The 16,703-nt window shown below is 36.7% G+C and overlaps 1 protein-coding gene and 1 long non-coding RNA gene across 4 annotated transcripts in view; one reads left to right on the forward strand and one right to left on the reverse strand.

Annotated features, from left to right (window-relative positions):
• Positions 1 to 16,703, forward strand: part of LOC137660193 (uncharacterized) — an 86,349-nt gene that overhangs the window by 48,219 nt on the left and 21,427 nt on the right. The window lies entirely within an intron of this gene.
• The window catches only part of LOC137660191 (divergent protein kinase domain 2A-like), a 99,038-nt gene continuing 84,648 nt past the window's right edge, over positions 2,314 to 16,703 (reverse strand). The window contains exon 9 of the mRNA XM_068394899.1: positions 2,314 to 6,730. Coding sequence (XP_068251000.1) covers positions 6,483 to 6,730 — 248 coding nt within the window. The 3' untranslated portion in view covers positions 2,314 to 6,482. The remainder of the gene's footprint in view (positions 6,731 to 16,703) is intronic.

The raw sequence follows: 16,703 nt of genomic DNA on the forward strand, positions 1-16,703 counted from the left end.
GAAGGTTTCTACCTATGTAGTCCAAAGTTGGCTTTAAGGAGGTGGTACTCTAACCAACTTGGTATTGTCTGAGATTTTAATACCTCAAACCCTCAAAACAATTCTTTTGAAAGTACACAAGTAATGCTTCGCCTGATTTGGGTCAGAAGTCTGCTGAGTAAATCAATTTGGTAGTCAAAGAAACTGTTATCCTCAGACCTAGATATCTCCTTCATGTTGCATTAATTGGCCTCAACTCCTACTGAAACCCCACTTTGCTCTGCTAACCTAAACAGACAGGCATGTATCTTGGTAGAACCCTTCTTTGCCTTTGGAACTGAAGCAAGTCTTACACAGCTTCATGTCAATGGAGTCCATAAAAATTATGAAAAATCTACCCTCTCCAATTCCATGACACCAATTCAGAGATATGTCTAGATTGAATGAATTTCTATTTCCTTTAAATCACAGAATTTAAAGTATACAAATCCTAAATATTCTATTGTCAGTACAGTTATGTGCTGCTTAATTCTCCTATGGAAAGCAAGTAAAATTAAATACCATAAAAACATGATAAACACTAAATGAACAGAAAAAATGAATGCAATGATTACTGTAATATACTATATACAGAAATATATGTTGACCAGAATAATTTGTAGAGTGGAATTAGTTATCCTCATGCCAACAATACAAGAAAATTTACAAATACTTTCCAAAATATCAAATGCACATAAACTTTTTTTTTAAAGATGAGTAGTTTGATAAAAAAATATGTAAATTCTAAAATTCTAGAATAATGAAAAGAATGAGGATGCAAATGCTAAAGATTAGGTAAAGGGCTTAGGACACAAATATATTTTGGAACTATTTCTTGTATGGCAGTACTTCCTAATGTGTCTTGCAATATGGGAATATCACAGCACCCTTCACTGGAAAGTTACATTGCTTCATGCGGGTGATTTTTTAACTGCTTCCTTTAGTCTTTTCCCACCTAGCTATGAAGATCTAACTTGCAAACCCTCGACAACACAAGAATAAAACTCCAATCCTTTCACTCTGCCATATGAAAGTCCATGAATAGCTCTGGGATGCGTTAAACTGCTCTCACACTCATAGAGGCATCACATAACAAGAACTGTCTCTTGAAAGTCTTGGGACTGTCTGCTCAAACTGGGCATTATGGCTTTAGTATGTGTAAGAATTTGTTTACAGATATAAACATGCTATATATCACATTCAGAGAATAAAAAATTGGTGCCTTTGTAATACAAATAAAAGTTATTGATAATGTTATTACTGATACGATTACATGAATTTTTTGTCAAGGTCTGGTATGTTTTTGAAAAATACTTTTTACAATTTAAGTGACATTTTATCACAATCAGAATTTTCATGAAAAAATCAAAATTCTGAACTGAAGTTAAAAGTACACCATTAATAGTAAATAGTGTACAAGAACATTTTTTATATACAGTAAACTAAAACCAATTTCTGAGATAGCTGCTCCTACTTTGGTTTGAATTTACATTGTGACAATGAGGCAAGGTGGTCTGAAAATGTATATGGCATATGAATACACATCTTAATAATGATTTTATATTATATGCAGATGACACAATGAATATTATAAATTCAGTAACATGGTAAGACTTAGCAATGGAAGATCATTAAATAAAGAATTGGTAATTTTTATAGCATACATTATAGCTTGAACACAATTCTTGACCAAATTAAATATCACAAACTCAGGAAGAAACTAACTTCTTAGTGATAAAGTTGAAAAAATAAAACTTCAAAATATCTGTGAGAAGTATTATTTATATAATATAAACTAGCTAACAAATTGTAAAAAAATAAAACCATTTTAGTAATGAGAGCACTCTGTCTATGAAGCCACAAAATCATTGATGATATATATGTACAGTAGTACCTTGGTTTGCGAGTGACTGAATTGTTCTGCGTCTGTGAGCAAATGTTTTCCCTCCATATGCGAATTTCTTGTGGAATAGTTCAAACGAGACTACCATGAAATCAGTCGTGCAGCATCCCTACATAATACACGCCATAGTTCATGTGGTATTTACCCCATTTTCAGGCCATTTCAAAGAAAAGGCAAAAGCAGGCGTCCCGAGAAAAGTTCCCTGTGAAAACGTGACCAAGTGTTCATAAGGGGTAAATGGATTCAGTTAGTAATAGCAAACATCTTTCAGGGAGAGAAAACTCCTTTTATTTTTATAAGGTCTCATGAGGGGAGATTCTCCCTTCAAACAGTAAATAGCCCTCCTCCTCACGCCAGCTACAACTCTGAGGATCCTCAAAGCTAAAGTGTGGTTAATATGTCACCCTACTTCTTCCTGTGAATTATTAATTTGTCACCCTACTTCTTCCTGTGAATCATTAATTTGTCACCCTACGTCTTCCTGTGAATTATCAATTTGTCACCCTACTCCTTCCTGTGAATTATTAATTTGTCACCCTACTTCTTCCTGTGAATTATTAATTTGTCACCCTACTTCTTCCTGTGAATTATTAATTTGTCACACAACTTCTTCCTGTGAATTATTAATTTGTCACCCTACTTCTTCCTGTGAATTATTAATTTGTCATCCAACTTCTTCCTGTGAATTATTAATTTGTCACCCTACTTCTTCCAGTGAATTATTAATTTGTCACCCTACTTCTTCCTGTGAATTATTAATTTGTGATGATAGAGGTTGTAATTTCTTCACTAAATTTCATTGGAAAACATAAAAAACGAGTGTATATATGTAGTGTATTTATGGATGCATCAATATTTCCTTTGTTTCTTATAGAAATTCTAATTTTAGTTTACTAGCTCACTCCCAGAATGAATTAAACTCTTAAACCAAGGTACCATTGTATATCTATATATATAGCAAAATACTGTATAGATTAGTAACACTTTTTGAGTTTTAATAAGTTTTACCTTTAAATTTTTCATCCAAAAAGTGACTTTACAGTAGAGTGCACTGTCCATGCCTTTGGGAGATTAGTAATAGTAATAGCAAAAAGTAAAATTTAAAAAAAAATCTCAAGAAGCAAAATGTAACTTTTTAAATAATTGCTAAAAGCATTAAACAACTTGAACAAAGCTTTAAATGAGGTACTACAGTATTACAATTCAGCATTGTTAAAAAAAAGAATATAGAAAAGTGAATTTGTATAAAAATTACAATAAGATTATGATGATTGTCATGACCTTTTCCAAAGTAGAAATGAGTACTAAAACTTTAAGCGTCTTTCAAATGATAAATCTCACATGAATACGAGACGAACTCACTTTACCAGTATAGTGTACTGAACATCTCATGAAACTATTACTGCAAATTCTAAAACAATGAAATAACGGGAAACGACAGAGAAGATTATTGTGGTAATTAATGGACAAAAGACCAGACGTAGCATCAGCACATACAAAACACCGTGTCCCTTACACTAATGACGCATCAGAAAAACCAACATGGAAATTCTGTCAGAATTATTAATCGAAACATTCATATGAATACGTTACAAAACATTAACCTGAAACACTCGTTTTCCCGTGTTTGTCGTTTTTGCTCAAAGTGGGGTCCGTATTGATTCATAATAGCTACCTTACTAAAGAAGCAGCAATCGGTACTTCACCTAAGGAGCACAATGTACTTAACAGCTACCGTTCTATCTATAGTATCTAACTATCAGTATGTCTAGCTGACCTACCGGCCTTAAAAACTATTAGTAATACTAAACGCAGCTGCAGTTTTCCAAGAGATGACTTTAGTATCTGATTATCTTTATAAAGGCCTACACTACCGCAACTAACCAATAGCATGTTTTTTTTTTTTTCCTTTGTACAATCACATTTAATTCTAGTGAAATCTAGTAGCTTTTCCAGTGTATCGTGTGATTACTCACGTTTAAGTGTCACTTGTGCGTACATTACATTGTCCTTTTCTAAATGTACTGTCATCTAATCTCTATTGTTGTAAGCAATTACAAAGACTGCACAGCCTTCTCTTCACAATTGTGTAAATATCTACACTGTATATAATTATAATCTACAATAAAATATGTACTGAACGTTTCAGTACTTTAATTTGTAAATATGCAGCCATAATTAAAATATGCATCCACAAGTTATTAAAAAAATAAAATTTCTATCTTACAAATCTGAAATTCCAAATTAACTTACAACTACTTTAATCACATTCCAACATACTTTTCAAAAAAAAATTTTCACATTCTGTTACCGAACATGTTTACGTTGTTCATCTATTTTTTTCAGAATTTAATCCACAGACCAATAATGTACATATTACTGTAAAAGTAATGTACAACAGTAGATTAGTGTATCAAATGTTCCCTAGAAACAGTTCCAACAAATTAATACAAAAATTTTAATTCATAAATCTAGTGCTGCATTTATTATGCATTTGTAAAAATTACACCCTACTTTCTTAAAGCCTTTTTAAATAATTTTTTTTCTTCTAAAAATATCTGATAAAAAAGAAGCATCTGCTCACTACTACTACCTTTCAAAATCATCGATTCAGATGTGGCGATATGTCTTCAGTTACACCGAAAGCAATACATATTTAAGGGTCTTATTTTGGTTGACAAACATTGATGAGATATATGAGGTTGAAATATCTAGCTGAAATTTTTTCCAATACTATTTCCGACAGAGGGACTCTTAGGAATTTCTCATTCAGTTATACATCCATTTCATATAACAATACACTAAAATGAAAGGTGAGAAGGTGAATCCTATTCTAAACAAGTACATCCAACAGGCCTGCATATATGGAGTTATTGAAACAGTTGTGTACAGACATATACTTCAAAAAGGTGATTGACCTTTGATATCCGTACCAAAATGACCCTAAAGGCACACCATCCATGCATACAAAAGTTAGTGTGGCAGATTACCAAAACCAATATCAATGAAGCTTCTGAGGTAGCACTATTGACTCCCCTTTAACTGTGGAGACTTGCACACATTCATTACGGTAAAAATACTTCGATAAGGTCACAACAGAGAAGACAGTACATCGTCAAAGTTTTTATCTCTTTAAAGATATCTATCTATAATATCAATCTAAACCTTTATAATCATGGGCTGATTATTAATTATTTTTCCTAAGACTATTCCTTCACAGTTTAAAAACACTTAATAATTTACAGTACAGTATATTCATTTTTCAACTAAACTTTCGTCAAGCTAAAAATTCATCCTGATTTTGCAGGACACCCAAATTTTTTTCACAACTATATTGGAAATTCTTAATGAATAAACTTTATGAAAACAATCAAGTTAGCGCATTCACTATGATATAATTACTGCACAAAGTTTCAATATGATATATTAGCTACTAAAACTCCCTTCATGCTTACACCTATAGAATTAATTCGGATGACTTGGTTAAGAAAATTCCGAGAAGTTGCCTGACTCTTATGCATTTTTCTAATAAGAAACTTCAACACCTCTATTTTCCATAGAAAAAACTTTATACATGTACTATAATTTAAAAAATGACAGTTGCAAATTTTTGGTGGATTGAGAAGTTTTCAACCCAATTTCAAAATATTTAAAGCAGTAGTCGCATGGCGGTCAAAATCTAGACAGTTTCAAATACTGTAACAGTTCAAACAAAAACGGATTATGATAAAAACTCAAAAGGTTTGCATCTAAGAAAATAATTGATATATACTTGTAATGAAAAATCAATCTTCAAACAAAATACTGTAGGTATTCAGAAGAGAGGCAAATTACTATTCTCAACTTAGAACCTTCTCTGTGGCAATGAACTTCGCTGCTTTTTTTGGTTCTAGATGAAGTCTTGATTCAGAGTATGAATATGACAGCATAAATCAACCCCAAAATTTAAATTAAATTGGTTAACTGTATCAGTGCGCAAGCCATTCCGGCACGGAGCGGGCGCTAGGAGATGGGAAAGGTGTTCGCCCTACTAAGGTTTAACCTGACATTTAGCTGCATTTATAAATCAAAGTGGAATTTGAAACTTTATCCCTTTGTCAAATATAAGTAATAAAGGCTTTCATATCGTAGGATGATCTTGGGAAAATAGAAGCACTAATGCTAAAAATGTCTTGATGAACAAAATTCATTCATATCACTTGATGCAAAAGAGCTCGAGAAAATATTACCTAAATGAGACTTGCATCGTAAACGATTATCCACATTACAGCTCTATATTTCAAAGGAAACCATTCATTATGAGTACTGTAACAAGTTATGAATTTGCGATAGGTATGACAACATCTTAACACTGGAAATTATACAATTTGTTGTTGGATGTCTCTGAAAGTTTGACTAGTTCTAAGAGATTCATTCTTCTTTCTGGGAAAGGTAACAGAACTTCATATGCTGTTAGTATGCAATTATATATATAAAGGGTTATTTCTACAAAGCAAAAATAAAAAAGTAAATACTGCAATATTACTACTAAATCTCCTTTATCACCAGCCATTAAGATTCTTCAACCTTTTTTCTTCCCCGTATCATCTTCGTAGTCATAATCATCATCGTCGTAATCCTCATCTTCTCCGTCATCACCTTGATCATCACTGATGTCACCATCATCATTTTCATTTAAAAAATCAGACAAAAACTCTCGTAGCTCCTGAGCCGCTTGGAATCTCCCGCCGGGTGCCGCTTCATCTACGCATTCGGCCAACAGTTCTTCTACCGTAGCTCTGTCGGCAGCTGGGATGTCATGGAGAAGTCCTGAGAAAGTAAGGAGCAATTACTATAATAGCTCTTTAAACAAACACAGGAGGATACTTAAGCCACTTAGCTCTACCTTTATTCCACTTTTCAAGTTATACTTCAAATATTAATCCATTCTAAGGACAGAAGTCGTTTTACAAAATACAAATGACATACATAATTTGTATATTATAATTACAAGGCATGACTACTTAAGTTCACTGACACTAGAGTTCCTACAGTCAGCAAGATTATATATTACAGTTTTGAAATATAATTTTTGAGTGAAATTTTCATCTAATACAAACCTAAACAAAGAATTCACCCAAAAATATAAAAAAAGTTTGTTGGGATATTTAATGACATCATTATATATAAATTCTGAATTTAATTAATTTTATTTTGAAAATTAAACCAAACAGAAGGAAAGCATTTAGTTTTGATAATTTCCCAGAAGTCTAAAAAAAATACAGCCTCTTCTATTCAGAAATGGCTAAATATAAACATTTTGTGATCCTAATTTCAAAATTATTATTTTTTCATCTGCATTTAGTTTTAGCCAGAAACTATTCTAGAACTATTTGTAGAAAATTCAGTAATTACATTTGAATATTAGTAAATTGGAATAATAGCATAAATGTTTTGAAGGTTTTTACAGGCCGCTCACAATTGGCGGGGCCAAGGGACAGTGACATTGCCCAGACTGACCATATATACATATGATCAGCACACAAGCTAGGACCAAGGAGAGCCAGGCAATGGCTGCTGATGACTCGGCAGATAGACCTATGGGCTTCCCCAAATCCCCCATCCTTAGCTCACAAGGATGGTGAGGTTCCAGCGACCAAAGAAAGTAACGAGTTTGAGTGGGACTTGAACCCCAGTCTGGCGTTCTCCAGTCAGGGATGTTACCACATTGGCCACCACAACCCTAAAATTGGGCTAATAGTATTGCATCAGTCTATGAGTAAAGATTTAGCACTGTATGGGCATTTTTCATGTACAAGTACCAATGAGACTACAGTATCATGCAATATGTAGAAATCATTCACACACAGCCCATGCGCCACCCACATAGTGTTCACCCCATGTTCATGTGGTTTATACCTCATATTGTCATGCATTAGTTCACATCTCCCCCCACCTTGCTCAGAGGCTGAGATGCCTCCACTCTTTGAGCAGCACTCGTAAAAGCATCTTTTTAACTTTTTTGTTGAGTTATTACTGCATGTTCTTTGCCTAGCTGTGATTGCTATTGTTCATCATAATAACATTTTGAGCTGAATTGTAAACTTAATAGTACTGTATGGTATTATGACAATGGCTCCTCAAGATAATTAAGAAAGATGATAAATAATCGCAAAGCACGAACAAAGTATGAGGTTGGTCGACTGGTACAATTCTGAAGAAAAAAGAAGATATCAAAGCAAATGATGTTGCAAAAGAGGGGCCGACATTGACAAAATAACGGTCACATGTTTTTGATAATGTTGACAAGTTATTGCTTATCTGAATTAATGAGAAGCAGTTAGCAGGTGATACAATTACTGGAAACATGAAGGTATTGTCTACTAGCCTTTTGAAGGGAAGCCAGGTACATCAGCCGAAAAAGAAAAGGGGAGCTAAGGGTGGTTTGTGAACTTCCAGAAAAAAAAATACTACTCCATAGTGTTGTGCGACGCCAAGGCTACAAGCTCCTATGTCAAGTCAGCAGAGGCATCAGTTTCTGATTTTGAAGGACTCGTGGATTCTGAATCTTACATACCACTGTTTTCGATTGCAATGAGACCAATTTTGGGGGGAGGAATGGCCCAGAAGATCTAAATTATAGCAGAAGAAAAGGTAATTCCTGGTCATAAGCCCATGAAAGACTTCTAAGCCTGCTGTTCAGTGCTAATACCAGCGTAATAAGCACACATCGGCACACTCTTACCATCTAAAATATATTTGTGTATGAGGTGTGTGTGTGTGTGTGATCATGTCTAGTTAAAATAACTTCAACCTTTGAGTTCCTTATAAAAAAAACTTGTAATATCAGCCAGGACACTCAGATTTTTTCTCCCTGACAAGGAGAGGCAGCTGCTTCTTTTACAATTTTCTTATTGAAAAGACCATGGCATTCCCGTCAAAGCAAATCTTGTATGATATATCTAACTGTTCTTCCTCTTTGTTACAAACCTGCATCAAACATTCAGTCCAGCAAATAACGGCATGACTGCTGCATCCCCAAGAGAGGGTTAAGAAAAGAGGAAAAAGGGCCAGACATTTCTCACCTCTACTCCTAGATTTACGTTGTGACTCGTATCTTAAATGCGATGCTTCTTGTCCCCTGATAGAGTTAGGTTTGCCACACGACCTGTTGAGCAGCTATCATCGGCTTGAGGGTAAAAGTATCCATGCACTTGTGCATGTACCCCTCAAGGCAGTTGAAGCTGAAGGTCATCTGTCATTTCCAAACCCTAGCCTTCAAGACCTGCGACACTAACAGGGTTTTCCAGAAGACTAGCGTCAAACCAATCCCTCTGACTTAGTGAGCCCACACTTAGGAAGTTCCCACTGATTCTACAGGTGATGCCAGACACACTTGTCTGATGATTTCCCAAAGCGAGAAGAAGGTATTCCTTGAAATTTTTTGTTCACCTAGCTGGTGCTAAGGGAGTCTTTGGTGTTGCAGTCTGAAGGTCTGAGTACTCTTCTCGTAGTGCCATAGTGCCCTCGCAGGATAGAGAAATAATTCATTCTGATATCTTGTTGCTTCTTTTAAGGAGACGGAGAAGGACTCAAACCTGGAGTCGTGGACGGCAGGGTTCTGAGTCTTCACTACAGACTCCAGAACGAAGGTAAAGGAGTAATTCTTCCATCCGTTTGAATGACTAGTGATATAAAAGATGCCATGTAGTTTGTCTACTCTCTTTGTCGAGGTCAAGGCAAAGAGTAAAACTGTCTTAAGGGTCAGATGTATTTCTGTTGCTTGTCTAAAAGGTTCATACAAGGCCCTCTTGAGGGTCCTGAGAATTCGGGCAATGTCCCAAGATGCTGGTTGGAGTTCCCTAGGAGGACAAGACTGCTCAAAGCTCTTCATAAGCATATACGATTCCCACAGAGAGGAAATGTCTAATGATTAGGCTCAAGACTGAGTGATAGATTTTCAGTGCTGAGACTGAGAGAAATTTCTCACGAAAAAGATAGATGAGGAAATCGGCTACTGTATTAGTTGTAGAGAGGCTCTGACCAGAGGTACCCCTTCTATGACACCAATTGCTGAAGATAGGCCACTTTCCTTGGTACACAGCTGCAGAAGCTCTTCACAGATATCCAGACATCTGTGCAGTGCCTTGCGAATAGTCTTTAGCTCGAAGGAGATGCTGAGTACCATTTGGCATTGGCACATTTGAGGACCCTAAAGACATTGAAGTTGTCCCACAGATATTGGAAGGCATTCTCTTGAGCCATTGATGGATCCAGAACTAGTGAGCAGAAGACCAGGAGCTTCTTATTGAGATGCATAGTGATCTCCACCCCCACAGATGCTGAAGCCTTGATGAGGATGGGGGCTTAGGGATCAGCAGCTGAGCTCCGATGTTCGAAGGGAATAGATTTCCCACTGGTCCTTGGTGTCAAGCTGTTGATCCAACTAATTTAGTCAGCACTTCTCTTTTCCTTTTGTTTTTTTCATTTTTTCTCCCATCTCCAACTCTTGGGCATGAACTTGTTGGTGACTTTGGCCTGTGTTTGACAATGGTTTGGTTGCCTCTTTGGATTTGGCGTGGGATGGACGGCATGCCATCTCAAAAGAACTCGAATAACCGACGTGCCCGAGCGAGGTAAAAAGTTTTATGTTAAACCTTTCCCTCAGTGCTGGGTCTGACGTTGACGGCTGTCATGACGCCTCAAGTGCTGAGGGCGGGGTGTATATCTGGATATTGCCCCCTGGGGCGGCCCTAATTTGAGGGATGACCCCGTTCTCTAAGTGTGGCTCCTTGTTGGGTGGGGGGAATATCCAGATGAAATGAGTCTTCTTGTCATTATGGAGATCCCACCAAAACCCGTTGACGACCAATCCGCTTCCTCTCCGATTTTGGAAATAAATAATTCTAAGAGCTCTATTGTTTCTATGGAACCATATGAATAAATAAAAACAGCAATCCTGTTAGTTAAACTAGTGCCTTTGGACTGGAGTTTTTATGATATTCGCTATGAGTTTTCAAAATTTGGATTGATAAAAGAAATCAGGAATAGACTTGGCGGTAATGATAATAAATTCTTTGAAAACTGGATTATCTTTGATAAAGTGACAGAATCCCATAGAGCATACAAGGAATTTAATTCAGTTACAGTGGAACCTCTACACACGAATGTATCTACATCCAAATTTTCCAACATCTGAAGTAAAATTCGAGCAATTTTTCGACTACACCCAAATTTTATTTCGACACACGAAGTAAGCAATTTTCGTCGTACCGGTTGTATCAGAATTTTTCGACACGCGAAGTACAATTCGAACACGTTCCTACTCTACACCCGAATTTTTTTTCGACACCCGAAGTAAACAATACCCATACGCGTAGATGGTACTCATGGCGCCAGATGTATTTTTTATTTCTGCCGATAGAAGGCAGCACTTCGAATCGGAGGGACCCTCAATTAGCGTGGCTTGGGTAATTCCTCTGTTCTCGTCAGCTTCGTGTGGTTGTGCCCTGTGCGTTCTGCTATTAACTGTATTTTAATCGTGATTTTTTTACGTACATCCTTTTACGGTTTTTTACGTAAAACATGGGTCCTAAAAGGCCCAGTTTCACAAGTGGTAGTGGTGAGAAAAGGAAGAAGGAAATGCTTTCTTTAGAAGTAAAGCAAGAAATTATTGAAAAGCATGAGTGTGGCGTCTGCGTGAGTGAACTTGCAAAAGAATATGGCTGGACTTTCTAAGGTAAAGTGACGCTAAAAACCCGTTTCTTATTTATTATTTCTTGATAATTATTCTTTTTTACATGTCTATTATCTAATTTAGAGTGCATATTGTCATGTGTAATTATGTGTAGTAATTTATTAAGGAGTTATCATAGGTTTTTGGGCTCAACCACGGATTAATCCTATTTCAATGTATTCTTATGGGAAAATTCGTTTCTACATCCGAACATTTTCGACACCCGAAGTCGGTTGTGGAACGGATTAAATTCGTATGTAGAGGTACCACTGTACTGTGAATGTTAATCTTTCAAGGGCAGAAGCGGTACCTAGGTATCTAGATGTCTAAAGACCTCATAAAGAACCTGAAGAACCTAAAATAACTAAAATATCTAGATCACCAAATCCAGCTAAGTGGTTAATTATTACCACACAAAGTGAGAGAGGCAACCTCTTCAAGGTGAAGAGGTTAGTAAACCAAAAAATTGGTAATGTAAACAGACCAGAGATATCTCGTTTTGGACGTAACAGTTTTCTGGTGAATACCAAAACAGACGGACAGGCAGTAATGCTTCTCAATCTTAGGCTTGATCCTGATGGAATAATAAAAAAAAATAAAACCTCACTACAACTTCAGCTATGCAAAAGGGGTTATCTTTAATAAAGATATATATGACCTGGATGAGAGCGAGATTTTGGAAATGTGTCCAGATGTGATTTGGAAGGTATTTAAAGTGCCCCATTCATCAATGATTATTTTAAATTTTGTGAATTCTTATTTGTCTCCAGACATTGTTTTTGACAGTGAAATTGTTAGAGTTCGTCCATATAGACAGAGAGTGCTTCAGTGTTTTAATTGTTTTGGTTTTGGGCACTCCTCCCATATTTGTACTAGGAATAAGATCTGTGGATCATGTCCCCAACCTGAGCATGGGGAGTGTTCAACACCTGTAGTGTGTGTGAACTGCAAGGGTGACCATCGGGCCCGTGATAAAGAATGCTCTGTATTGAAGAAAGAGCAAGAGGCATTGCTGAAATCTATTAATGGACACATCAGTGTTGGACATGCAAAGAAGCTATTAGGGAAAAAAATCTTATACAGATGGAGTGAAGAGTTCTGTTGACTTCTCTAGTCGGGCTCCTTGGGCCCCCCTTCTTGTGGTTCCTCTGGTCCACCTTGGTGGGGATCCCCCAGCACCCTCTGGTGGGACTCCTCTGGCCCCTTCTGGTGGGGCTCCTCCTCCACCTACTTGTGGGTCTCCATCGCCCCCCTCTGGTGGGGCTGCTCCTGCCCGCTCTGGTGGGGCTTCTCCTGCCCCCTCTGGTGGGATTTCTTCTGCCCCCTCTGGTGGAGCTTCTTCTGCCCCCTCCGTTGGGGCTCACAAACCTTCTTCTAGTGAGGCTCTACATCTGTGACCGGATCGATTAAAGATCTTGATGAGTTCTAAATGCCAGATATTGGTAACTCTTCATACCAAATTATACCGTTACCTGTCTTAACAGTTCATCGATCCAATGACGGTGAGGAAATGGAGGCACAATCTGTTAGACAAAAGAGACCCCTTCCTCCCCCTTCACCTTCATGTTCTCAGGATCAGGATAGAACTAAAAATAAAACTGAAAGGACAACTGAAGGCCCAGCATCAAAAAAATCGTTTGCACTATCTAGATCAATAAGTATTGAAAGTATGGCTGGCAAGCCATCTCTCTCTAGATCTCAGATTCCCAAATTAGAAAAAAAAAAAATCTTTTAAGAAATCCAAATGATGTCTCTCATGCAATGGAACATCCGTGGATTTAATTCAAATACAGTAGAGAGCAAGTTTGGGTTCTGTTTAAAGAACATAATATATTTGCAATGTGTATACAGGCGACTAAATTGGGAGATCTTACCCCCCGTTTAGGTTATAATTTTTCATTTTATAGGTCTCTACCCCTAATAGGTGCTCGTGCTCAGGGAGGCTCAGGCATAATAATTCGCAAGTCTCTTAATCACAGAGTTGTCCACCTGAATTTTGTGTTGCAGGCTTGTGCAGTTCAAATCTTTACTGACAAATGGATCACTATTTGTTCACTTTACCTTGATCCAACATTAGAAAATAGACTTAGGGTTGCACATGGTAATCCTCGTTAGCTAGAATCAAATGACTTGCAGTTCTTAATAAACCAACATCAACCCTTCATATTGATGGGGGACTTTAATGCCAAACACATCCTATGGGGAGAACAACGTTGTGATCGATGGGGTTTGATAGTGGAACAACTGCTTGACATGAATGACATCACTTTAATGAACGATGGTTCCCCTACAAGACATGATGTTTACCACAGTTCTGATTCTGCCATAGACCTCACTATTTGCTCTTCATCTTTGAGGTTAGATTACCAATGGACAGTAGACCAAAATGATCATGGCAGTGATCATTGGCCCATTCAATTGAAGTATATAAAAAATATACCATCTCCATGTGTAATATTTAGAATAGTAATATTACATGTTTAAAACAAATGACGTAATATGTCATGTTGGTTGGAAGAGCTGGCCGTGAGATTTGCTATGGTCAACTCAAATTGTGTACAGGATGTAAGATGCTAAGTTGTCATTCTTTCTTAGTGTCAACACATTGCCTCTTCGTGTGAAAGTTTGTGACGTCACCGGATGCAGGTGTCTTCCGATTCCGTCACTTATCCAAATTAAAGCAAGTGTACGATTTTTGGGATATCAGTAATTTGTTCAGTTCTTATCAAAACTTCACCAGAATTGGTCATGTGGACCAACACAGCTTCCTCCAGTGATGGAGATGTTTAACTCAGTTGTTTATATACAATAAAACTTAAAAACCACTAAGATGTGTTCAATAAACCATTTAAATACATCTGAAAACAACTCATACTCAAATGTGTGCTTAAGACAGTAGCACACCAATAAATGGTGGCAGCGATTAAACTCAAAAACAACTCATACTCAAATGTGTGCTTAAGACAGTAGCACACCAATATTCAAGACTTCAACATAAAAGCTGTGAAACCAGAGAATGATCTTCAAGACTTCAAAATAAAAGCTGTAATACCTGATAAAGATCTTCAAGAACTCAGAACTATCTACAAAAATCTACAATTTTGACTAAGTCCAACGGAAATGCTAACACCAACATATGTTAGTATACAAATAGAATCTTCAATCAACATCCTAGGAAACCCAATAACTGGCATTCAACTATTGCAAAACATATCCAGGAAGACCTACATTCTACAAGAAACTAGAACGAGACATCGCTAACAAAACATCAAGAGAGAGAGAGAGAGAGACGACTCGACTTCATATATAAGCTAAGTACAAAGATTTTGTATTCATTTCAGTTTGTGCAGTGAAGTGTAGTTATCACAAGTCGTTAGTCAATTATTACTGGGGTGAGTGAATTCCTAAACTTTGTTATAAGAAACTCCGAATTCTCATTTAGAATTTTTCTTTCTTTGTGCTAATTCCTTTTTCTTTCATAAACTCTTGGGGGGAAATGTATTGGGATTAGTAACATTGTTGGGGGAATTTTATTATACATATGCGTTTATGCAGTGGGCGTCTGTACTCATATAGATATTTTGATAGGATTGAAAGGGGTCAAAGAGATAGAAAAAAAAAGAATACAGCAGTCATGGCTCCTCCTGTCAGCCCTACCCCTGGACCTAGTGATGTAGGCCAGGCTAATCCTCCTCCAATTGTGACGCTTGTAAATGCCAGGTCAGCAATCCTTCCTTTTCAAGGCCGTGTCAACGGGTTCTTGCCACAAAATGTGGAGTCATGGATTTCATCCGTTGATGCCCATTTAAATGCCAAACAAATCGTAGATCCTTTTGTACAATTACAAGAAGCTAAAAGTTTTATAGATTTTTCTAAGGGGGATGCGAGTGCGTATTTAAGAGGTGTTTCATTTCAGGAAGCAGTTACTTGGGATGATTTCAAAGTTAGGTTACGCGCGATCTATGGGGGTGAGGAAGCTTTGGATGTAGTGTTAACGTTACGAAATACACTTAATCAAGCCACTATGAATCGGCTTAATGTTGTTGAGAGAGCAGCTCTCATAGCTGATAGGCTTAACGAATATCAGGACATTTTAGGTAATTCCACTTGGGTTACTAACGATAATATCTCCGTGAAAGATTTTTTACGATTAATGTATTTAACTTGCATGACACTTATGTTGCCTGAAGCTTTAGTGCGGTGCTTTGATAAGAAGTTAATGCCTGCAAGTACGGAATTGAATGCGCTAGGAAGTTTTACGAGTGTTACATTTGTAAACATGGAATTCCACACATGATAATCTCAGACTCGGGTGGTGAATTTAATAATCACTTTCTTATCTCATTGTGTGAATTCCTCAACATAAAGAAGGTTAATACCATGATATATCACCCAGAGTCGAATGGGCTAGTGGAAAGAGCAAATAGGAAGATATTAAATATATTAAGGGTAACACTAGGGGGATCAGACCCCAACTGGGATATTGCAATACCGGCGGCACTGAGTACTCTGAATCATTCATATCATATATCAATTAAAATGTCACCGCATGAAGCATTGTATGGTACCCCAGTTAGAACACCTTTCCATGTATTAACGCCTACAACTAATCTATCAAATCCTTTAAAAGAATGTATAAATGCAAGTATAAGTCGATATGATATCCTTCGAAAGAATTTAGAAGAATCACAAATCATAATGAAAAGGAATCATGATAAAATAGCGAAACCAACTAAAACATATACCGTGGGTGATAACATCTATATTCAAATCAATGTCAGAAAAGGGCTCAACTATAAACTAACACCTAAGTTTGAAGGCCCATTTAACATTTTGGAAATATTAACGGCCAATAGGTTTAGAATTCAAAACGTAGCCCAACCCACGGATGAGAGAATAGTACCATTGTCTCACATAAGAAATTAAAAAGAAGTGAGGAAAAATTTTAATTTTTGTAACTAAAAAGTTTTCTTTTTAATACAGGAGTAATTACATATATTTTGTCTCGTTACAGGTTTCCAAGATGAATTTTTTGTTGTTGGGAGTGATATTGTTCGCTCAGACATT

The sequence above is a fragment of the Palaemon carinicauda genome, chromosome 20, assembly GCF_036898095.1.
Source record: "Palaemon carinicauda isolate YSFRI2023 chromosome 20, ASM3689809v2, whole genome shotgun sequence".
Taxonomy (NCBI): Eukaryota; Metazoa; Arthropoda; class Malacostraca; order Decapoda; family Palaemonidae; genus Palaemon; species Palaemon carinicauda.